The sequence below is a fragment of the Panthera tigris genome, chromosome C1, assembly GCF_018350195.1.
Source record: "Panthera tigris isolate Pti1 chromosome C1, P.tigris_Pti1_mat1.1, whole genome shotgun sequence".
In the NCBI taxonomy this organism is placed as follows: domain Eukaryota; kingdom Metazoa; phylum Chordata; class Mammalia; order Carnivora; family Felidae; genus Panthera; species Panthera tigris.
Window position 1 is genome coordinate 24137280 of NC_056667.1, and position 24099 is coordinate 24161378.

Genomic DNA, 24099 nt, shown 5'->3' on the forward strand with positions numbered 1-24099 from the left:
ACTGACCCACTTGTCCTGTAGAGGAGCCTCTCCCATTGTCTTGATGACTAGCATTTTTGACAAGCTTGCAGATAACACCCTGAGAGCCTCATGCTGTCCTACCTGTTTCACACTGTTTCCTTGTTGGCCATATTTCCTGGTCATGAACTGCCGGGGAGAAATTTGAGAAGTTTGAAAAGCTATTACCAAACCTAATCCTAAATTATTTTCATGTATGTTCTCAATTATCTTCAACATAACTCTGAAGTAGACAGGGTAAGGGTAGGAAAATTGAGATACAGATAAATGACATCCAAGGTTGTACATTTATTAAGTAGCAAGACCAGAAATCAGTTTGTCTGGCTTTGTAGCCCCTTTCACCAGTACCACAGTGTTTCCAGTGTGCCTTTTGGTGGTTCATCCAGCACAGCTGCCTTTTCTCAGCCTAGCTATTTATTTACTTTTTTTTAAATGTTTGTTTATTTTTGAGAGAGAGAGCACTTGCGGGCTTGTGCCCACGAGCACAGGGGAGGGGCAAGGAGAAGGAAACAGAGGATCCGAAGCAGGCTCTATGCTGACAGCAGTGAGCCTCATGCGGGACTCAAATCCATGAACCATGAGATCATGACTTGAGCCGAAGTCAGATGCTTAACCAACTGAACCACGCAGGCGCCCTACTATATCTTTCTAATACAAACCCTTAAAGACATTCTGTCCATTTACGTAATGTTGAACTTCTTGAAAACATTTTCAAACCTTACACCATACTTAAATGACATTTATCTCCCTTCATCCTATTTCCCTCAACTTGATATCATCAATGCAGCTGCCGCCACCGTGACTCCCTCCTACACACACAAATAGGGTGGAGGGCTTCTAAAACAAGGATTAACTCAAATGGTTGTTTTCGGTTTTTCTTTGAGGTGGCAGACAGCCTTGAAATGACTGCCTAACCACTTGCCAGTCCCTACAGTTTTCTACTTCTGTTCATATCAGTGTTGTTATCTAATATTTTGTATTCCCTGTTCCTGGCAAGAACCAGACCACACCTCATTTGAGGGATTGAGTCAGGCAATGATTAGGATAGAAGGAACATTTACACTTCTTCCAGAAAATAACAAGGGAGTCCCCTTGTGGCTAGTATGCTATTAAGTATATGTAATGGAGAGAGCATTGGCTTTAGAAATACCTGGATTAGACCCATTAAATTAGCTGGGTCCTTCTGTAAATAATGCCTTGGTCTCCCTACCTCTAAAATGGGGGTTCTGTATGAGTTTAGCCTTAGGAGCTAAGCAAATCATTACTAAATTATTACCAGTTAAATTTGAATTTCCTTGGAAAAATCTTGAATTTTCCTTCTATGGAGGTTAAACATTGACTTTGGGTTATTTCAAAGATCTTTCAAAAGGGAGATCTTGGCTTTTACTCTGGATTTAGTAGATAAAACCTTTTCATCATGGGTAGAGACTTTGGAAAGCATTCTGTGCTGAACTCAAGAAGATGGCTTCACATCTAGCAGTGAGGACACAGATGTATGATTTTCTTGGCAGGAGCATCATGATCTTTGTCTGCTTTGGGGAGTCTGACAGAGGTCTCCTAGTGGGACACAGAAGTAAGAAACTTGACACAGGAAATGAACTTGTATACTGCAGCAGTTTCTTGGTTTAATAGATTGGTTTAATCATAAAAATCATTAACTTTGAAGACATCGCAATTAAAGATAAATTCATTAAGAAAGAACTTGTGTGGATCACTGGTTTATTTTTATTATCCTCATGTGCTAGGTATTATATCTAATGCCTAAATTATATACAGGTGTCCATTTGCAAAAGAATAAAGTTGGACCCCTCTGCCTTACATCATATACAAAATTAACTCAGTGGATCAAAGACAAATGTAAAGGGTCAAAGCCATAAAACTCTTTTAAGAAATTAGGAGTAAATCATGACCTTGGCTTAGACAGTAGTTTCTTAGATATGACGTCAGCAGCACCAGCAACCAAAAAAGGAAAAGTCAAAATTTTAAACTTTTGTGTTTTAAAAGTCACCATCACGGATAATGAAAATTATGTAAGTGTTTGCTCATTGCTTCGTTTTGGCTGCCAAGCAGCTGACCTGTCAAAATTCAGATCAATTTTAATAATGGATTCTTTGCGTCATCCTTGTCTGTATTCATCTCTTCTGTTTTTTATACAAATTGGTATATTTCTATCCCAGATTTTTGTTTTTGTAATTTTATTTTGTTGAATTTATTGTAAACCACTTTGGATCCTTTGGAAAACTGAAGTTTAAGATGTTGAATGGAACATTTGAGAGCATGTTCGTGGTGTGCATTGTGCCATGGATTCTTGCTCTCAAAGATTTAATAGTTTAGAAGTGAAAGGTGGTGGGTTGTAAAGTACAACAGTGTCATTGGAAGTTGTCAGTTGGAACCATTTTGGGGTAACGACTCACAGATAAACAAAGCTGGATACTAGTTAATGTGACAAGGACAGATTTTAATCATTAACATACTATTGCAACAGGGAAAAGTGTGAATTAAATTCAACCTCGATTTGTACAGGGGTAACTGGGCATTTTGAAGGGAGGATGAGAGAATAGAGGGGGCAGAGAAAGGGGGCTCAGAAGAGTCAGGGAAGTGAAAAATTACAAAATGTGAGAAAGAGGGGTTGGCCTGTCTGCAACCCGTCTGGGTTTGCTAACTGGTGCTTACTGACATTAGACTCTTACCCTCCCACAGAGCCTGGGAGACAGGGGCCCTGTTTTCAGGTGTTGGTGGAACAAACAGTAAACTCTTTTTGCAACCTTGAGATTTTCTTAAGCAGGCACTTTAAGGGCAGGGGGCTAGGGTCATCCTAGGAACCATGAGTGTTTTGTTCAACTATTATTAGGCCATGGTTGAGGCCTAGTTGAGAAAAGTTTCAAAGGAGGCTGGATAGAGTTTGGTTAAGGAGAGACTCTGGCACAGGTAAAAATCTGTTTATCTGTTGAAGCTTGGGGAGGAGGAAGTTCATGGCTGACTCTAAAGCCAGGTGAATGGTAATGGCGTTAACTGAACTAGGGAAGATACGAGAAGTAACTGGCTTAAAGAGAGGGTGAGGTGGAGATATAGCCAGTAGGCATTTGGAAATACACTTTCAGGCAGGAGGCTGAGACAGTAGGGATTTGGTTCTTGGTATAAAAGTGGAGGTTGAAGGGGCACCTGGGTGGCTCAGTCAGTTGAGCGTCCGACTTCAGCTCAGGTCATGATCTCACAGTTCGTCAGTTCGAGCCCTGCATAGGTCTCTGTGCTGACAGCTCAGAGCATGGAGCCTGCTTCGGATTCTGTGTCTCCCTCTCTCTCTACCCCTTCCCCGTTCATGTGCACTCTCTCGCTCTCTCTTTCAAAAATAAATAAACATTAGAAAAAAATTTTTTTTAAAAAGTGGAGGTTGAAGCTGGGGAAGATTACTTGCGGGAGCTGCTCCTGCTGTGATGAGGACCAAAGGTAGAACTTTGATGCACACTGAGAGTGAGAGATGGGCATTGAAGAGGAACACAGTATGAAACCTGAGGATTGGTAAGAAAGGCAGAACTGGGATAGGGTGGAGCTGTCAGAATGATGGGTAGAGTTTCAAGAAGGCAAAGGTGATCATCAGTGGCAAATTAGAAAGTCAAACAGAATCAACATTGACAAGGTCACTGGATTTAGTAGTCTAAAATGTTTTTTCTGAAGCGTGTGTGTCCTTTTTTTTTAATAGCTTCATTTTTTGACTTAGATGAACATCATGGTATATTATCCTTTTTTTAAGTTTTTATTTATTTATTTATTTTGAGAGAGACACAGTGCGAGCAGGGGAGGGGCAGAGAGAGAGAATCCCAAGCAGGCTTCGCACTGTCAGCACAGAGCCCTACGTGGTGCTGGATCCCACAAACCATGAGACCATGACCTGAGCTTAAACCAAGAATCGGACATTTTAACCAACTGAGCCACCCAGGTCCCCGTGTCCTGCTGTTTTACAACCTTTTTTTTTTTTTTTTTTTTTTTGCGTGGGGCGTAGGGGTGCTGTTTGTTCGTTTATGTATAGAGAGAGAGCAGGGGAAAGGAGGAGAGAGAGAGGAGAGAGAATCCTAACCAGGCTTCACTATCAGACCTGAGCCAAAATCAAGAGTCAGAAGCTGACCACCCAGATGCCCCTACAACTCTTTTTTATTCGGTTTTCTGTCAATTCTGGAAGAAACCCTTCTAAAATCTGCCTTTGGAAATTCTGCTCACTCCAGTCACAGAAGATTTCTTTGCTGTACATTTCTTCACTAACCTTACACCTACTGGCAAACACTTATTATGCAACTCTTACAGCTAAGCCCTGTGTCTGGGGCAGTGTAGGTGTTCAGTAAATATTGAATAAATATTTGAACAGTGACTCATTAACAAATTCTTGTGTATCTATGATAACCATAGATGCTGGAGATACAACAAAGGTCCCTGCCTTTGCGGAACTTAAAACATCCTACGGAAGAGAAGAGACACAGACTGTAAATAGTGTAATAAAGGAAATAAAACAGGTGTTCTGACAAAAATAGAGTAGCTTACTTTGGGTTAGGGTAATGAGGAAAGGACCTAGCAATTCTAAGAGCTAGGGAAGAGCATTGTGGGCAGAAAGAAAACAGGAAATGTAAAGACTACACCCGGAAACAGCCTCTAAATACCTAGCAGTGGTCTCTCTGGTTTTATTGTGGTGACTTATTGTGGTGACGGATGGAGAGTAAGGGGGAAGAGAGGAAGAGGTAGGTTGTTTTTTAGTAGCCAGGTGAGATATGGTAGTGACTTGGATGGTGTGGGGGTCAGAAATTGATAGATATGTAAATACATTCAAGATACATTTAGAGATAAAACGGACAGGTTTTGTTAAGAGATTAGATGAAAGAGGAGAGAGAAGAGAAGGAATCAAGGATGGCTTGAGTAACTTGCAAATGCTGTTGCTGGCAGGGGGGTGAGTAGAAGTTATAAATGGAGCTAGTTTTGGATATCAAAGTAAAGATTTCGATACGTGGTTGAATATATGGGTCTGGAGCTCAAGGGAAAAGGCTGCACTTGGGACATAAATTTGGAAGTTATCATGGGAATGAATGAAATCGCCTAGAAAGAGAGTAAAGATAGAAACCACTATCTAGATGTAGTGAAGACTGAGAAGACTGGGTGAAGTTGGAAGTGGTGCCAAGAGAGAACCTTCTCCAAGAGAAGGGATTAGTGATTAATATTGAGGGCTTAAGAAGAGAACAGAAATTTCTGTCTGTTAGATATGGCAGTGAGGTTGTTGGTGAACGTGATAAAAGCAGTTTCTGTGGAATAGAAGGAGTAGAAGTCAGGGTTGAAGAGTTAGAAGAATGAACAGCACACAGATTCAACAATAGTGGTAATACCTCTTTTAATAATGGTCGTTTCATTGTGCTTTATATCTTACACACAAAATATGTAATATTCAAGAAACATGTCAGAACAAAATCAAAGTGAATGTAGACTTAGGATATGTAGATGACCTTTTTTAAGTTTATTTACTTTTGAGAGAGAGAGAGAGAGTGTGGGCAAACAGGATAGGGACAGAGAGAGAGGGAGAGTCCCAGAGAGGGCATAGAGCCTGACGCTGGGCTTGAACCCAGGAAGCACAGCCTGAGCCAAAGTCAGATGCTTAACCAACTGAGGCACCCAGGAGCCCTGTAGATGACTTTCAGGAGAGATCTGGTTACCATCTTACCAAATTTATGATCATTTAGGCAGCCTACCATTACATGTCTCCTAATGTGATGAGTATGAAACACAAAGCATCGCCTATATGTGTTCTTGCCAAAAAAAATATTGTGAACCTGAATCTGTTCTAGCCTCTAGACCTAACTTCCATTTTACAGGAAACACAGGAGATAGACATAAATTAATGACAAAAAAATGAGAATGTGAGGCATTCATTAAGACAACTGACCTAGTCTTCACAAAGTCAGTATCACAAGTAAATAAAGGGATTGAGGGAGGGGTGCCTGGGTGGCTCAGTCGGTTGAGCATCCGACTTCAGCTCAGGTCATGATCTTGGGGTTTGTGAGTTTGAGCCCCGCGTTGGGCTCTGTGCTGACAGTTCAGAGCCTGGAACCTGCTTCAGATTCTGTCTCCCTCTCTCTCTGCTCCTGCGCTTGCGCATGCGCTCTCTCAAAAATAAACATTAAAAAAAATTTTTTTTTAAAAGGATTGAGGGAGAGGATGGGGATTTTGTAGATTAAAAGCGACCAAATGTTGGAATAATGATAATGTAATTTTTTTTTTAAATTTTTTAAAAATTTACATCCAAGTTAGTTAGTATATCATGCAACAGTGATTTCAGGAGGAGTAGATTCCTTAATGTCCCTTACCCATTTAACTCATCCACCCTCCCACAACCCCTCCAGTAATGTTTTCCATATTTAAGAGTCTCTTATGTTTTGTCTCCCTCCCTGTTTTTATATTAGTTTTGCTTCCCTTCCCTTATGTTCATCTGTTTTGTATCTTAAAGTCCTCATATGAGTGAAGCCATATGATATTTGTCTTTCTCTGACTGACTAATTTCACTTAGCGTAATATCCTCCAGTTCTGTCCACATAGTTGCAAATGGCAAGATTTCATTCTTTTTGATGGCCGAGTAATGAATGCTTCATTGTATGTATGTGCGTGTGTATGTGTGTGTACATACACACACACACCACATCTTCTGTATCCATTCATCCATTGATGGACATTTGGACTCTTTCCATACTTTGGCTATTGTCGATAGTGCTGCTATAAACATTGGGGTACATGTGCCCCTTCGAAACAGCGTACCTGCATCCCTTGGATAAATGCCTAGTAGTGCAATTGCTCGGTCGTAGGGTAGTCCTATTTTTAATTTTTTGAGGAACCTCCATACTGTTTTCCAGAGTGGCTGCACCAGTATGCATCCCCACCAGCGATGTAAAAGAGATCCTCTTTCTCTGCATCCTCGCCAACATCTGTTGTTGCCTGAGTTGTTAATGTTAGCCACGTTGACAGACGTGAGATGGTATCTCATTGTGGTTTTGATTTGTATTTCCCTGATGATGAGTGGTGTTGAGCAGTTTTTCATGTGTCGGTTGGCCATCTAGATGTCTTTGGAGAAGTGTCTATTCATGTCTTTTGCCCATTTCTTCACTGGATTGTTTGTTTTCTGAGTTTGATAAGTTCTTTAGATTTTGGATACTAACCCTTTATCTGATATGTCATTTGCAAATACTGTCTCCCATTCCGTCAGTTGTTGCCTTTTAGTTTTGCTGATTGTTTCCTTCACTGTGCAGAAGCTTTTTCTTTTGATGAGTTCCCGATGTTTTTTTTTGCTTTTGTTTCTCTTGCCTCTGGTGACATGTTGAGTAAAAAGTTGCTGTGGCCTAGATCAAACAGGTTTTTGCCTGCTTTCTCCTCGAGGATTTTGATGGCTTCCTGTCTTACATTTAGGTCTTTCATCCATTTTGAGTTTATTTTTGTGTATGGTGTAAGAAAGTGGTCCAGGTTCATTTTTCTGCATGTTGCTGTCCAGTTTTCCCAGCACCACTCTCTGAAGAGACTGTCCTTATTCTATTGGATATTCTTCCTGCTTTGTCAAAGATTGGTTGGCCATATGTTTGTGGGTCCATTTCTGGGTTCTCTATTCTGTTCCATTGATCTGAGTGTTTTGCCAATGATAATGTAATTAAAAATATATATTGTTTGAAGCTACATATTGAAGTATATATAGATGAGATGTCAGGAATTTGCTTAAGTGATTCAGGATCTGGGTGTAGATAGAAACAGAGATTAATGGCTACTAGTTGATGATTGGCTCTGAATGATTGCATTGAGATTCACTTTATTTACTCTTCTGTCTACTTTTGTACATATTTGAAATTCTCCATAATAAAATTTAGAAGACTAAATACAGTGGGTGAACCTTGACTGGATTCTGGTTTGGGTTGAAAAAAAGCCAACTAGCTATAACAATCATTTTGAAATAAAAATTGAGTATGGACTAGATAATAGGTGTTTTGATAATTTTCTTAGGTTTGAAATTGTGGTTATGTACGAAGGTCCTTATTATGAGGCACATACTAAAGTAATAAGGGTGAAGTGCCAAGTTGTGCCATTTACAACTTTGGTATATTCAGTTTGGGGTGCCTGGCTGGCTCAGTCAGAAGAGCATGTGACTCTTGATCTCAGGGTCATGAGCTTGAGCCCCACTTTGGGTGTAGAGATTAAATAAACTTTAAAAAATATAAAACAAAATGTGTATAATATTTGTAAAATATCATTTGTACATCTGATGGAGTAAAACAAATAGGGCATCGTTAAAAAGTATTGAATCTTAGGGGTGCCTGGGTGGCTCAGTTAAGTGTCTGACTTCAGCTCAGGTCGTGATCTTACAGTTCATGAGTTCAAGCCCTGCTTTGGGATGAATAAACATTTAAAAAAACTTTTGAATCTTAAAGGAGAGTTTATAGATGTTTATTATGCTATTTCAATTTTTCAGTGCTTAAATAATTCATAATAAAAAGGGAGCAGAAAAATTATTTTGGTCTTCATGAGAATAGAGAAATGGGGCAGTAGTTTGGATGGGGGGTGGTAAATGAAAAGATACACTCACAAGTGACTGGCTGATTCTCAGGATAAAGAATTGCAGGTGGTGTGGCACCTGTCTGGCTCGGTCGGTGGAGCATGTGACTCTTGATCTCTGGACTGTAATTCCCAGCCCCATGTTGGGTGTAGAGATTACTTAAAATAAAATCTTTAGGGGCGCCTGGGTGGCTCAGTTGGTTGAGCCTCTGATTCGATTCTTGATTTTGGCTCAGGTCATGATCCCAAGGTTGTGGGGTCACGCCCCATATCTGGCTCTATACTGTGCATGGAGTCTGCTTAAGATTCTCTCCCTCTCTCTCTCTCTGTCTCTCTCTCCCCCACCCCACCCCAAAATAAAGACATAAACATTTTTAAAAATAAATACGGGGTACCTGGGTGGCTCAGTCAGTTAAGCCTCTGACTTTGGCTCAGGTCATTATCTCGCGGTTTGTGGGTTCAAGCCCCATGTTGGGTTCTGTCCTGACCCCTCAGAGCCTGGAACCTGCTTTGGATCCTATGTCTTCCTCCCCCCCCCCCCCCCCCAATTCTCTCTCTCTTTAATATTTATTTATTTTTGAGAAAGAGAGAGACAAAGCATGAGCAGGGGAGGGGCAGAGAGAGAGGGAGATCTCTTTAGACAAACATCTTGGCAGTTTTCAGTTGCTCCCTCTTCGTATGAGTACTAATTAAAGAATCGATTGCCAGTAATTCTCAAGTTAAAATGACTGAGTACATAGATCAGTATAGACAGAACCTAGTCTAAAGGCAGGAGCCAAATTGAATAGAAATATATGTGTGTTGCTGGGGCGGGGGGGGGGGGTTGGAAAGAAGGGAATTCTCAGAGGTTGGATGAAAAGTGGATGCCTTTAGAATTAGAGGGTCTAGATTCCAGTCCCAGGTTCACAATTTTTTTTAATATTTATTTTTGAGAGTGAGAGAGACAGAACATGAGTGGGGGAGGGGCAGAAAGAGAGGGAGACACAGAATCCGAAGCAGGCTCCAGGCTCTGAGCTGTCAGCATAGAGCCCAATATGGGGCTTGAACCCACAGACTGCGAGATCGTGACCTGAGCTGAAGTCTGGCAGCTTCTCCAACTGAGCCACCCAGGCACCCCCCCCCCCCCGCCCCCCCGCCCCGGGTTCACAATTTAATAGCTGAATGATCTTGTGTGAGTCATAACACCTCTGAACCTGGGTCCTTAGCTATTAATTGCTATTTAATTACTGTCCTCAAAGCAAGAGTTTAAAACAGCTGATTTCACCCTAGCCCCTGTCAGATTTTGTTTGGCTGGCACAATGTTGTAAAAACTGAGTATGAAGGCAGTCCCTGATGTAATATTATAACTGTCCTGTAAAACCTGGGATGTGAGCAAATTTGTTTCTTTATCGGAGATGGAGTAGCCCCCAACTGAGAATTCTGATGGATTTGCTGCTACCAATAGCTTACCTTTTTGGGAAATGAGAAGAACCTGGAGTTTGCAATCAAATAGGTCAAGGTTGATGGATTAGCTTCCTGGCTTGTTACCCTCTGAGTCTCATTTTTCTCATCTGTAAAATGGATTCTCAAAATTATTGTGAAGATCAGATATTATGTCTACAAAAAGCTTGGCACATTAGCAATTGTTACTAGCCTGCTAAGGCTGTGGACTCTATATCCTGGTATACTCTTATTCCTTTCTTTTCTTTAAATGTTCATTTATTTATTTTTGATAGAGAGTGAGTGTGAGTGGGGTAGGGACAGAGAGAGGAAGAGAGAATCGCAAGCAGGACTTGGCTCAATCCCATGAACCGTGAGATCATGACCTGAGCCAAAATCAAGAGTCAGACGCTTAACTGACTAAGCCACGCAGGCGCCTCTCCTTTCCTTTAAATTAACTGTAATATGGCCGTAGTGGAGTTTTTGTATTTGTTTTTGTTTTGTTTTTTTAATGTTTGTTTATTTTTGAAGGAGAGAGAGAGTGTGAGCCGGGAAGGGGCAAAGAGAGGGAGAGACAGAATTTGAACCCTGCTCCAGGCTCTGAGCTGTGAGCTCAGAGCCCGATGCGGGGCTTGAACTCAGCAGCCATGAGATCATGACCTGAGCTGAAGTCAGAAGCTTAACGGACTGAGTCACCCAGGCGCCCCTGGCCATAGTATTTTAACCCAGGATTCTTTGTGTGTGTGTGTGTGTGTGTGTGTGTGTGGAGAGAGAGAGAAAGCGAGCACGAGCGAGAGCACGTGCCAGCTTGCATAAGCAAGGGAGAGGCAGAGAGAGAGAGAGAATCCCAAGGAGCCTCTGCACTCTCAGCACAGAGCCTGATGTAGGGCTTGATCCCAGGAACTGTGAGATCATGACCTGAGCTGAAGTTAACTGACTGAGCCACCCAGGGGCCCCCAACCCAGGAATCTTATGTTGATACATATTAGCTAGATAATTCCTAGTGAAAGGTATGAGAGGCCAACTAAAAAAAGCCATTTTTTTAGCCTAGGAGGAATCAGATTTCTTTCTTGAAGGAAGAGGCCTTAAATTGAGAGATAACCATTTATCTTTTTTATCCCTCTTCCCACTATCATTAACTAACCTTTAATGCATCATGATGAGTTGTAAAGCTTCCTAATTGTAGCATATGCCCAACAGTGAGTCTGCATGATTTAAAGCCTCAGCTCATCCTTGATGCCTAGGCAGCTACAATGACATTTCTTTAGAAAGCTTCCTTCTGCAGTGATCAGCGCCCACTCAGCTTAACACCAGGGCAAGGGAACTGATTTGAAAGGACTGACTGCTTCGTAGTGTTCCAAGTCCCATCTCCGTTGAAGATTGTCAGGTCATTACCTAGAAAATAATGCTAGTTCCCTTATTTACTAAATATAGCTCTTTTGGGCTTTTTCTAGGCAGATGCCAAGTGATTGCTTGGTACTTTTTGAAGTACAGACCATGAACATAAGGCTTTGATTTGGAAAGTCCTAGAGCCAGCAGGTATACAGGATGTGAGCTTGAAGGTGTAGTAGAATCATTCCCATCCCACACACAGGACAGCTGGCTATATGTAGTATGCCTTTTTCTGAGAACATGTGCATAATTTTAAAGTTGTATGAATCTCAAAAGAGACTCTGGGGGCACCTGGGTGGCTCAGTCAGTTAAGCATCCAACTTCGGCCCAGGTCATGATCTAGCAATCTGTGAGTCTGAGCCCCATGTCAGGCTCCAGGCCTGGAGCCTGTTTCAGGTTCTGTGTCTCCCCCTCTCTCTGCCCCTACCCCACTCATGCTCTGTCAAAAATAAATAAACATTTAAAAAAATTAAAAAAAGACTCTGATTCTATCAGTCAGAGCTTATATTATTTTGCTAGGGCTGCCAAAACAAAGTACCACAGCCAAGATGTCTTAAACAACAGGAATTTATTTTTCCACAGTTCTGGAGGCTAGAATTCCGAGATCAAGATGTCAGCAGGGTTGGCTTTTTCCGAGGCCTTTTTCTCTCTTTGGTTTATCAGTGGCTGTCTTCATGTTCACGTGATGTTTTCCCTCTGTGTGCATCTATATCTTAATCTTCTCTTTATAAGGACCCTAATCATAATTGGATTAGGGCCTTACCCCAGTATCCTCACTTTAAAAATACCCTGTCTGGGGGCGCCTGGGTGGCTCAGTCGGTTGAGCGGCCGACTTCGGCTCAGGTCATGATCTCGTGGTCTGTGAGTTCGAGCCCCGCGTCGGGCTCTGTGCTGACAGCTCAGAGCCTGGAGCCTGTTTCAGATTCTGTGTCTCCCTCTCTCTGACCCTCCCCCGTTCATGCTTTGTCTCTCTCTGTCTCAAAAATAAATAAACGCTAAAAAAAAAAAAAAAAAAAAATACCCTGTCTGGGGGTGCCTGGGTGGTTCAGTCGGTTAAGCATCTGAGTTCAGCTCAGGTCATGACCTTGTAGTCCTTATGTTCAAGCCCCCCATTGGGCTCTGTGCTGACAGCTCAGAGCCTAGAACCTGCCTCAGACTCTGTGTCTCCCTCTCTGTTTGCCCCTACCCTGCTCACACTCGGTCTCTCTCTCTCAAGAAAAAAATAAACATTAAAAAAATAAAAAGACCTTGTCCGCCGGAACTTCAAAATATGAGTTGTAGGCAGGGTACAATTCAGGACATAACAGTGTGTGTGCCTGTTTTGTATCATTGCTCGTCCCTTGGTTCCAAAAGTTTAGAGAGTACACTGTAACATTAGCCACTTATTTCCTAAGAAATGGGAGGTATAACTTCAGGGACCTATTCACTTTGAGAGAATTCCTTGACTAAGAAAACCCAAAGGCTGTCTAAGACAGTCAGGTGCTAGAAAAGGTTATTTGTATTCTGGATTTCTTAATCCAGTCTCTGCAAGTAAGGGAGTGCATGATGAAAACAAACCCTTTGCCTGTTGGTCCCTAAATGAGAGCCCAGCATTCCTTTGGTTGCTGATTCCAGATATGCTTCTGTGGTTGTTCCTTCTTCCAATCTAGCCTCCCTTGCCTGCCTTCTCCGATGAAGTCACAAGCAAATATTTGTGATGGTTTCTTGTCACCATGGTGACTAAAGAAGCACATCTTGGTTCTCCTTCCAGCTTTGTTGTCAGCTTTGCTCGAAGGAAGGGACAGCCCCCTGGGAGAGCCCAGGCTCAGAGTCATGAAAAACCATGTGTCAGGTAATGGGGGACAGCGGTCCACAGTCCTGCCTTTAGGAATCTCTGTCCTGTGCCTGTTAGTCTCCAGGCACAGGGGTAATCAGTAACCCCAAAGGGAGGCCACTGCATTCCCCTAGAATGTTTTTTTTTAATAATAAATTCACTTGGGACTTGCCAAGTGGGTGTGTAGGCTTGCACATTTTAAGACCCTACCGCTGCAGTTGGTTCACCGAGCTACTTTACAGAATGACGGTGCCTTCTCTGAAGTTTCATTTCCTCAGTTTCTCTAGCTCCGGAATTCAGCTCTTTCTTCAACTTCCATTTTCATTTCTCTTTCACTCAGATTCTCTTAATAGACTCTTCTCTCCCCCCCCCCCACTCCATTTATGTACTTCCTTATTCTGTTTCCACCCCCAACATGATTTCCTGGTTGAAGAAGCAGCCCCCATCTTCTTAGGAGATTTCTTTTTATTTTTATTTTTATTTTTTCAACATTTTTTTATTTATTTTTGGGACAGAGAGAGACATAGCATGAACGGGGAGGGGCAGAGAGAGAGGGAGACACAGAATCGGAAACAGGCTCCAGGCTCCGAGCCATCAGCCCAGAGCCTGACGCGGGGCTCGAACTCACGGACCGCGAGATCGTGACCTGGCTGAAGTCGGACGCTTAACCGACTGCGCCACCCAGGCGCCCCAGGAGATTTCTTTTTAAACTCTCGTTACAATCCCCCAACCATGCTACAAAGGGGGCAATCTTAGTTGTTCGTTCTGTGTGCCTATAAAACTTATTTTTCACCCCATTAGCAATAAATACTCTTGATAATTTCCAGTTAGAAATTCAGAGAATCAGAAAGGCCTCTAAAGGACTTATGGGTTAACATAATCAGCTTCACTTTCATCAGGTCTTTAGATAGTGAGATTGTTTTAAAAATGTAAATATTGGGTAAGGTACGATAAAGCCCCTCTGACCACAGGAAGAGACAGGAATGCGGCATGGAAGGAATACATTTGTTACACTCACAGGTCTCAAAGAGGAAGCCACTGCATGCGTGCAGGGTCACAGAAGAAATACATATGTATATATATACATATGTATATATATTGTCTGTGTGTGTGTGTGTGTGTGTGTGTGTGTGTATTTTGAGAGAGAGAGAGAGAGAACACACAAGCAGGGGGAGGGCAGAGAGAGGAGGACAAAGGATCCAACATAGGCTCCACACTGACAGCAGCAAGCCCAATGGTGCCCAAACCCACAAACTGAACCGAACAGTGAGATCATGACCTGAGCCGAAGCTCAACCCTAGGCCAGAGACTTTATTAAGGTTTCTGAGGGAAAGTGAAGGCAGGGCAGAGTAAACTGTTTAGGACTGGCAACTTTGAATTAATCCAAAGGATTTTGGTCTGTAGGAGTGGTTTCTACTTCCCTACTACCTCACCAAGAGATACTAAAGTGAAGGAATATTGTCTCCTGGGTGTATAGATAAAGTAGAGGAGGAGATATGGCTCTGGACTTTGCTGTTAGGCAAGTTGTTACCTTTAGGCATTAGCCATGGGAGGGGCAGTCTGTCCCTGGGTCTGTAAAGGTCCCAAATGCTGAAACATCAAGAACACAATGTAATGGGCACCTGAATGGCTCAGTTGGTCAAGTGTGTCCCCTCTTGGTTTTGGCTCAGGTCATGATCTCACAGTTCATGAGTTTGAGCCCCATGTCAACTTTTTTAAGTGCCAACACTTAAAAAAGAACACAGAAAATAAGAAAATAGAGTTAATACAATTGGCTCTGTAACTGGTGAATGCAAATAGACAAATATGGTATCTAAAAAAACATATAGAACAGGGATTCGGTGTTAGTTTTAATTGGCAGAGGTATGCTGCAATTAAAACTTTGGTAAAGGGGGGCTCCTGGATGGCTCAGTCGGTTAAGCATCTGACTTCGGCTCAGGTCATGATCTCACGGTCCGTGGGTTCGAGCCCCACATCGGGCTCTGTGCTGACAGCTCAGAGCCTGGAGCCTGCTTCAGATTCTGTATCTCCCTCTCTCTCTGACCCTCCCCTGTTCATGCTCTGTCTCAAAAATAAAATAAACATTAAAAAAAAATGTTTTTAAAAAAAGAAAACAAAAAGCTTTGGTAAAGAGGCGCCTTGGTGGCTTAGTTGGTTAAGCATTAGTTGGTTAATTGGACTCTGTGCATCATGACAGCTCAGAGCCTGAAGTCTGCTTTGGATTCTGTGTTTCCCTCTCTCTCTGCACCCCCCCCCCAGCCCCCACTCCCCTGCTTGGACTCTCTCTCTCTTTCTCAAAAAAATAAACATTAAAAAAAATTTTTTTTTAATTTTGGTAAAATATAACTCACCATTTTAGCTTTTTAAAAAATTTTTTTTGGTTTATTTTGAAAGAGCTCACAACAGGAGGGGCAGAGAGAGATAATTCCAAACAGGCTCTCACTGTCAGTGCAGTGACCCTGGGCTCAAAGTCAGCGAACCGTGAGATCATGACCTGAGCTGAAGTCAGACACTTAGCCAACTGAGCCACCCAGGCGCCCCATTCAATTTTTTTAGATATACAAAAGTGTAGAATTTACAGTCCCACCAGAAATGCACCAGATGCTAATTTCTCCACATCCTTGCCAACACTTGGTATTTTGTTTTCTTTTGTCTTTATTATAGCTATTTATTAGGCATGAAATCAAATCTCATTGTAGTTTTGGGTTTGTTTTTTTTTTTTAACGTTTATTTATTTTGGGGAGAAAAAGAGAGCACAGCAGGGGAGGCGTAGAAAGAGAGAGGGAGACACAGAATCAGAAGCAGGCTCCAGGCTCAGCTGTTAGCACAGAGCCTGACGCGGGGCTCGAACTCACAAACAGCAAGATCATGACCTGAGCCAAAAAGTCAGACACTCAACCTTCTGAGCCACCCAGACACCCCTGTAGTTTTTTTTTTTTTTTTTTTGTATTTTTTTTTTTTTTAATGTTTGTTTATTTTTGAGACAGAGACAGAACATGATCAGGGAGGGGCAGAGAGAGAGGGAGACACAGAATTGGAAGCAGGCTCCAGGCTCCTAGCTGTCAGCACAGAGCCTGACATGGAGCTCAAACTCATGGACTGCAAGATCATGAACTGAGCCAAAGTTGGAAGCTTAACCGATTGAGCCACCCAGGCACCCTTCATTGTAGTTTTGATTTGCATTTCTCAAGACTATGTTGAGCATCTTTCCATATGCATATTAGCCATTTATGTATCTTCTTTAGAGAAATGTATACAAATTATTTGTCCATTTTTAAATTGGGTTGTCTTTTTGTTGTTGAACTGTAGAAATTCTTTGTATATTCTTGATATTAAATCCTTACCAGATACATGACTTGGAAATAATTTTCCCATGCTGTAAGTTGTCTTTTCACTTTCTTGTTAATGTCTTTTGTTGCTTGTGTTTTTGATGTCATAGTAAAAGAATCTATTGCCAAATCCAAGGCCATAAAATTTTTTTTTCTATGTATTATTCTAAGTATTTTATGGTCTTAGCTTATATTTAGGTTGTTGATCCATTTGGAGTTAATTTTTGTGTATGGTGTAAGCCTGGGGTCCAACTTCATTCTTTTAGATATTAGTTGTCCCAGTAATATTTTTTGAAGAGAGTATTCTTATTCCGTTGAATGGACTTGACACTCTTATCAAAATTATTTGGTTGGCCATAGATGTATGAATTTATTTCTACACTGTCAATTTTATTCTATTTATCTGTATGTTTATCCTTATCCCAGTACCACACTATTCTGATTACTGTAGCTTTGTAGGAAGTTATAAAATCAGGAAGTGTGAGTCTTCCAACTTTATTATTTAAGAGTATGTTGTTAGTTTCCACATATTTCTGAATTTCTAGCTTCATTCTGTATGGTCAAATTTATTGAGAATTTATTGAGACTCTTTGTGGCCTAACATGGTCTGTTCTGGAGAATGTACCATGTACACTCGAGAAGGTATATTCTGCTATTGTTGGGTGGAGTGTTCTATGTCTTTTTAGGTCTGACTGATTCATAATGTTGTTGAAGTCCTCTGTTTCCTTATTAATCTTCTATTTAAGTATTCTGTTCATTATTGAAAGTGGTGTATGGAAGTCTCCAAGAACTATCGTAGAACTATTTTTCCCTTCACTTCTGACCATGTTTGTTTGCTTCATATATTTTGGGACTCTGTTTTGGTGCATATATGTTTTATAATTATTATATCTTCTTAATGAATTGACCGTTTTGTCAATATATAATGTCGTCCTTGATCTCTCATAAGAGTTTTTGACTTAAGGTTTTTTGTCTGATATTGGTTAGCTATTGCAGCTCTCTTTTGGCTACCATATGCTTGAAATATTTTTAAAAAAATTTTTTTAATGTTTATTTATTTTTGAGACAGAGAGAGACAGAGCATGAACAGGGAGGGTTAGAGAAAGGGAGACACAAGAACCTGAAGCAGGCTCCAGGTTCCAAGCTGTCAGCACAGAGCCCAACGCGGGACTCAAACTCACAGACTGTGAGATCATGACCTGAGCCAAACTCGGATGCTTAACCGACTGAGCCACCCAGGCGCCCCGCTTGAAATATTTTTTTCCATCCTTTTACTTTAAACCCATTCGTGTCTTTGGATATGCAGTAAGTCTTTGTAGACAGCATATAATAACTTAAGAGTTTAATCCATTTACACATATTACTCTGATAAGGAAGGACTTCTGGCATTTTATTCTTTGTTTTCTTTAGGTCTTCTACTTTTTTTGTCCCCCTCTTCCTCCAGTTACTGCCTTTTGTGTTTAGTTTAATTTTATGTGTTTAGTTTAATTTTATGTAGTGAATGGTTTTGATTCCCTTTTCATTTCCTTTCGTGTTTATTTTTTATTTCTATTTTGTATATGTATTTTTTTAGATGGTGTGGTTACCATGGGGATTACATTTAACATTCTAAATTTATAGCTATATAGTTTGAATTGGTACCAACTTCAAAAAATCTGTTTCTGTACAGCTCCAATTCCCCCTTTATGTTGTTGCCATCACACAAATTACCTCTTTACACGTACCCATTATATGCCCAGTAACATACATAAATTTGTAATTAGTTTATACACTTGTTCTTTAAATCATGTAGGAGATAAAAAGCAGTTACAAACCAATAATACTGATTTTTATATTTACCCATATAGTTACCTTTATTGGCTTCAAGTTACTGTGTAGTGTCCTTTCATTTCACTTCATTTTCAGTTTAAAGGACTCTCTCTAGCATTTCTTGTGGAGCAGGTCTCATGGTAACACACACTGTCAGCTTTTGTTTATCTAGAAATGTCTTAATTTCTCCCTTGTTTTTGAAGCACAATTCTGTCAAATGTAGAATTCTTTGGCTTTCTCCCCCCCTTTCAGTTCTTTAAATGTGTCATCCCAATGCCTTCTGGCCTTCATGGTTTCTAATGGAAAATTGACTTGTATGTGATGAGTCACTTCTCCCTTGCTGCTTTCAAGATTCTCTATGTCTTTGGCTCTCAGTAGTTTGATTATGTGACTAGATGTAGATCTGAATTTATCCTCCTTGGGATTCATTGAATATTTTTATGGGTAGATTCATGTTTTACATTGAATTTGGGAGGTTTTCTGCTATTATTTCTTAAATTTTTTCTGTCCCTTTCTTTTCTGTTTCTTTGACTCCCGTAATACTTTTTGGATATGCTTGTTGGAATTCCATGGACTCCATTGGCTCTGTTACTTTTCACTCTTTCCTCTCCTCAGAGTACATAATTTGTGTTCCTGTCTTCAAGTTTGTTGGTCCTCTTGTTTGTTCACATGTGCTATTGAGCCCCTCTAGTGAATTTTTCATTTTAGTTATTTTTCAACTAACTTTACTTACTTTTCAACTCCAGAACTGCCTTTTGTTTTAATTAATTAATTAATTTAAGTAATCTCTGCACCTAGCATAAGGCTCAAACTCACAACCCCGAGATCAAGAGTCACATGCTCCTCTCAACCAAGCCAACCAGACGCCCTTCAACTCCAGAACCTCTGGTTGATTCTTTCTCTATTTGTTGTTCTCATTTTGTTCTGGATTGCTTTCCTGATTTCCTTTAGTTGTTTGTCTTTTTTTTTTTTTTTTTTTTAGTTCTTTGTATTTAAGACAGTCGTTTGAAAGTCTTTGTCTACTATCTCTAGTAGTAGGGATAGTTTCTTGTCAATTTATTTTGTCCCTTCAAATGGGCCATACTTCCCTGTTTATCTCCATTATTGGTTTATTACCTTTAAAGAAGTTTCTTAATGGGAAGACTTTATTTTATATGTACTTACATGTTTACCATTTCTAGTATCCTTCCTTTTGTGAAGATCTGAGTTACCATCTGGCATAATTTTCCTTCTACTTAAAAGTAGTATTTCTTTAAAAAAATTTTTTTTAATGTTTATTTATTTTTGAGAGAGACAGAGACAGAATGGGAGTGGGATAGGGGCAGAGAGAGGGGGAGACACAGAATCCAAAGCAGGCTCCAGGCTCCGAGCTGTCAACACAGAGCCCGACACAGGGCTCGAACCCACGAGCTGGGAGATCATGACCTGAGCCGAAGTCAGACGCTCAACCAGCTGAGCCACCCAGGTGCCTCTATTTATTTTCAATTGAGAGAGAGACAGAGTGTGAGTGGGGTAGAGGCAGAGAGAGAGGGAGACACAGAATCCGAAGCAGGCTCCAGGCCCTGAGCTGTCAGCATAGAGCCTGACATGGGGCTCGAACTCACAAACTGTGAGACTATGACACAAGCCCAAGTCGGACACTTAACCAACTGAGCCACCCAGGCACTCCAGCTGTAGTATTTCTTCAATGCCTGTCTGCTAGAGACAAAGTCTCAGGTTTTGTTTGAAGAAGTCGATTCCTATTTCATTTTCATTTTTTGAAAGTATTTTCATTGGGTATAGAATTCTAGTTTGACAGGTTTCCTTCAATACAATTTCGTATTTCATTATCTTCTGACTTGCATAGTTTCTTTTTTTTTTTTTTTAAGTTAATTCATTTTGAAAGAGAGAGAGAGAGAGTAGGGGAGGGAGGGGCAGACAGCAAGGGGGAGAGAGAGGATCCTGAGCAGGCTGTACACTGCCAGCATGGAGCCCGAGCCCAATGTGGGGCTTGAACCTGAGCTGAAACCAAGAGTCAGTTGCTTAACCACCTGAGCCACCCAGGCTCCCTGACTTGCATAGTTTCTGACAGGAAGTCAGGTCATTCTTATCTTTGGTCTTCTGCATGTAATGAGTCATTCTAGCTGTTTTTAAGATTTTCGTTATCACTGGTTTTCAGGAATTTGACTATGATGTCCCTTAGTGTGATTTTCTTTGTTTTTACCATTCTTAAGGTTTATCATGATTTCTTGGGTTTATGGGATCAAGTTTGGAAATGTTTCACTCTTTGTTTCTTCATAAGTTTTTTGTCAACTTTCCTCACCCCCCACTTTTTCCCCTGTGAATGCAGCTACAGATAAATTAGGCATTTGATAAACATCGCATGAGCCACTGTGGCATCATTTTTGGTCTGTCTCGATTGATTTTTCTTCTTTCTGTGGGTGTGTCATGTTTTTCTGCTTCTTGGCATATCTACAAGTTTTTAATTGGATTTTTGATGTAATTTTTATTGTCTTTTTTTTTTTTTTGAAGGATGTAGAGCCTTATAGGTAGTTGTTACATTCTGCCCACTTGATCAGTTGAAGTGTTGTTTGGAAGCTTTGTTAGTAGTCTTGTCTAGGGACTTTTCCCCCCCTAAGTTTTATATATTTAAGTAATCTCTACACCCATCGTGGGGCTTGAACTCACGACCGCAACATCAAGAGTCCCGCACTACTCTGATGGAGGCAGCCAGGCACCCCTCTAGGGATAGTTTGATCTTACTCTTAAGGCATAGCCCTTTTTAGGGTTCACTGTATGCCCTGAGTGATCAGTGAGGAATCTCCATTCTGATTCATCAAATGCTTTCCAGCCCTGTGTGAGCTCTGGGAACTGTTGAGTTTACAGCTTCCCCATTGCTCTTTGCCTGACTCGTGAAGCTTCTTCACCTCACACCTGTACATCCTTAGTCTCTATCCCAGATTTAAGGGAACCCCAAGCAGATTTCCTGAGCTTTTTTTTCATGTATTTTGCTCTTCTCTGGAACTCTGCCTCACAATTTCCAGCTGTCTTAATCTCCTTGATCTCTTTCCTCAACTAGTGAGATTGCTTTGCTCTTTGGTAACCGTCTTCCTGCTCAGTGGTCTAGAACGTGCCTCCAGGCAGAAAGCCAAGGAGATACGTTAGGGCTCACCCTCTTGGGGATCACAGATTTTCAGTGCCTTGTGTCCAATACCTGAAACAAGTTTACAGCAGGAGGATAAATCCAATCCCTGTTATTCCACCATGGCTGGAATGGAAGTGATAGCTATATTTGTAATGCCTAACAAAATAAGACAAAAAGGAATTATAAGGAATAATTAAAAAACAACAACAACATGGGGCACCTGGGTGGCGCAGTCGGTTAAGCGTCCGACTTCAGCCAGGTCACGATCTCGCGGTCCGTGAGTTCAAGCCCCGCGTCAGGCTCTGGGCTGATGGCTCGGAGCCTGGAGCCTGTTTCCGATTCTGTGTCTCCCTCTCTCTCTCTGCCCCTCCCCCGTTCATGCTCTGTCTCTCTCTGTCCCGAAAATAAATAAAAAACGTTGAAAAAAAAAATTTAAAAACAACAACAACAGGAACTGGTGTTCAGACAGACTGTTCTAAATGTATGTACCTCTAATAAAATTGTCATAAAATATATAAAGCAAAATAAAACTACAGGGTGAGATGGATACATTTACTGTTGATAAGTCAAGAAAAAAGTTAGTAAAGTAATAGAAGAGTTGAATAACAAGGTGAACAACTTGATTTAATGGACATATGGTTAATAGAATGCCATGCACAACTATTAAAGAATACAGATTTTTCTCAAGCACACATGGGGCACTTACATAATTTGTATACATATTGAGCCGAAAAAGCAAATCTCGATATAGATGGTTCCTGACTTATTATTATTTTTTAATGTTTATTTATTTTTGAGAGACAGAGCATGAGGAGGGGAGGGGCAGAGAGAGGGAGATACAGAATCCGAAGCAGGCTGAGCCCGGCGTGAGGCTCAAACACGTGAACCGTGAGATCACGACCTGAGGTGAAGTCGGATGCTTAACCGACTGAGCCACCCAGGTGCCCCAATGGTTCCTGACTTATGATGGTTCAACTTACAATTTTTCAACTTTACTATGATATGAAAGCGGAAACACATTCAGTTGAAGCATTACTTTGAATTTTGATCTTTTCTCAGGCTGGTGACATATGGTACAATACTCATTCCCAATCCTGGCCAGCAGCAGTGAGTCACAGCTCCCAGTCAGCCACGTGATCACAAGGGTACACAATTGATAAACTTAAATCATTCTGTACCCATACAACCATTCCTTTTTTCACTTTCAGTGTAGTATTCAGTAAGTTACATGAGATAGTGAATATGTTACTATAAAATAGGCTTTGTGCTGCATGATTTTGCTTGGCCAACTACAGGCTGAAAGAGTATTCTTAGCACATTTGTGGTAGGCTAGGCTGAACTATGATATTCAGTAGGTTACGTGTATTAAGTGTATTTTTAACTTAACCAGGATCATCTTAACAGTGGGTTTATCAGGACATAGCCCAGTCATAACTCAAGAAAGATCAGTAAATTTAAAAGAATCCTTGAGACTCTGATCACGGTGTGATTAATTATATTAGAAATAAATAACAGAGGGGCACCTGGGTAACTCAGTCGATTAAGCATCTGACTTATGCTCAGGTCATGATCTCACGGTTCATGGGTTCAAGCCCCGTGTCAGGCTCTGTGCTGACAGCTCACAGCCTTGAGCCTGCTTTGGATTCTGTGTCTCCCTCTTTCTCTCTGCCCCTTCCCTGCTCATGCTCTGTCTCTCAAAAATAAATAAATACTAAAAAAAAATTTTGTTAAAGAAATAATAACAGAAAAGTAAGTCCCCAAACATTACTGATTAAAAAAAACACTCATGGTTCAAATAAAACCAAGGGAAATTTGGTATTCAGAAGTGAATTACAATGAAAATATTATTTTGAAGGAAATTAAAAAGACTTTTAGGAAGATAATAAGCAAAATACAAAGTCTGAATATTAATGACTTAGGTACACAGTTTAGAAAGAAAAGTAGTAAAGAGAAAGAAATCATACAGTAGAGAGAGGATTAACAGGCAAAATTGGATCTTTCAGAAGACTAAGATTAGTCAAATCATAAGATTTCTAAAGAATAAAAGAGGATACAAATAATATTAGAAATGAAAAAAAAAAGAACTACAAGTAACTAAGGAAATTAAAAAGAACATTAACAACTTTATGCACACCATTGAAAAGACAAATTCCTAGAATAACACAACTTAATAAAAGTGACTCTAATAGGATGTCTGACTAGCCTTATAATCATGACATATATTAAATTAGCAGCAAAGACTGTTCTCACAACGAAAATGCCAGATCTAAGTGGTTTTACAGAGGAGTCTTGCCAATTTTTTAAATTAATTCATTAATAAAAATTTACATCCAAATTAGTTAGCATATAGTGCAACAATAATTTCAGGAGTAGATTCCTTAAGGTCCCTTACCCATTTAGCCCATCCACCCCTCCCACAATCCCTCCAGTAACTCTCTGTTTGTTCTACATATTTAAAAGTCTCTTATGTTTTGTCCCCCTCCCTGTTTTTATATTAGTTTTGCTTCCCTTCCCTTATGTTCATCTGTTTTATATCTTAAAGTCCTCATATGAGTGAAGTCATATATTTGTCTTTCTCTGACTAATTTTGCTTAGCATAATACCCTCTAGTTCCATCCACATAGTTGCAAATGGCA

At 40.6% G+C, this 24099-nt stretch overlaps 1 protein-coding gene across 3 annotated transcripts in view; it reads left to right on the forward strand.

The window, feature by feature from the left end:
* Positions 1-24099, forward strand: part of KPNA6 (karyopherin subunit alpha 6) — a 66581-nt gene that overhangs the window by 16772 nt on the left and 25710 nt on the right. For 2 of the 3 annotated variants that reach the window (XM_007092405.3, XM_042996290.1), the window contains exon 1: positions 13115-13219. The exons of the other annotated variant lie outside the window; for it this stretch is intronic. In XM_007092405.3, the coding sequence (XP_007092467.1) occupies positions 13201-13219 (19 nt within the window). In that variant the 5' untranslated portion in view covers positions 13115-13200. Of the gene's footprint in view, positions 1-13114; positions 13220-24099 lie in introns of those variants that run through there. 3 annotated transcript variants of the gene reach the window in all.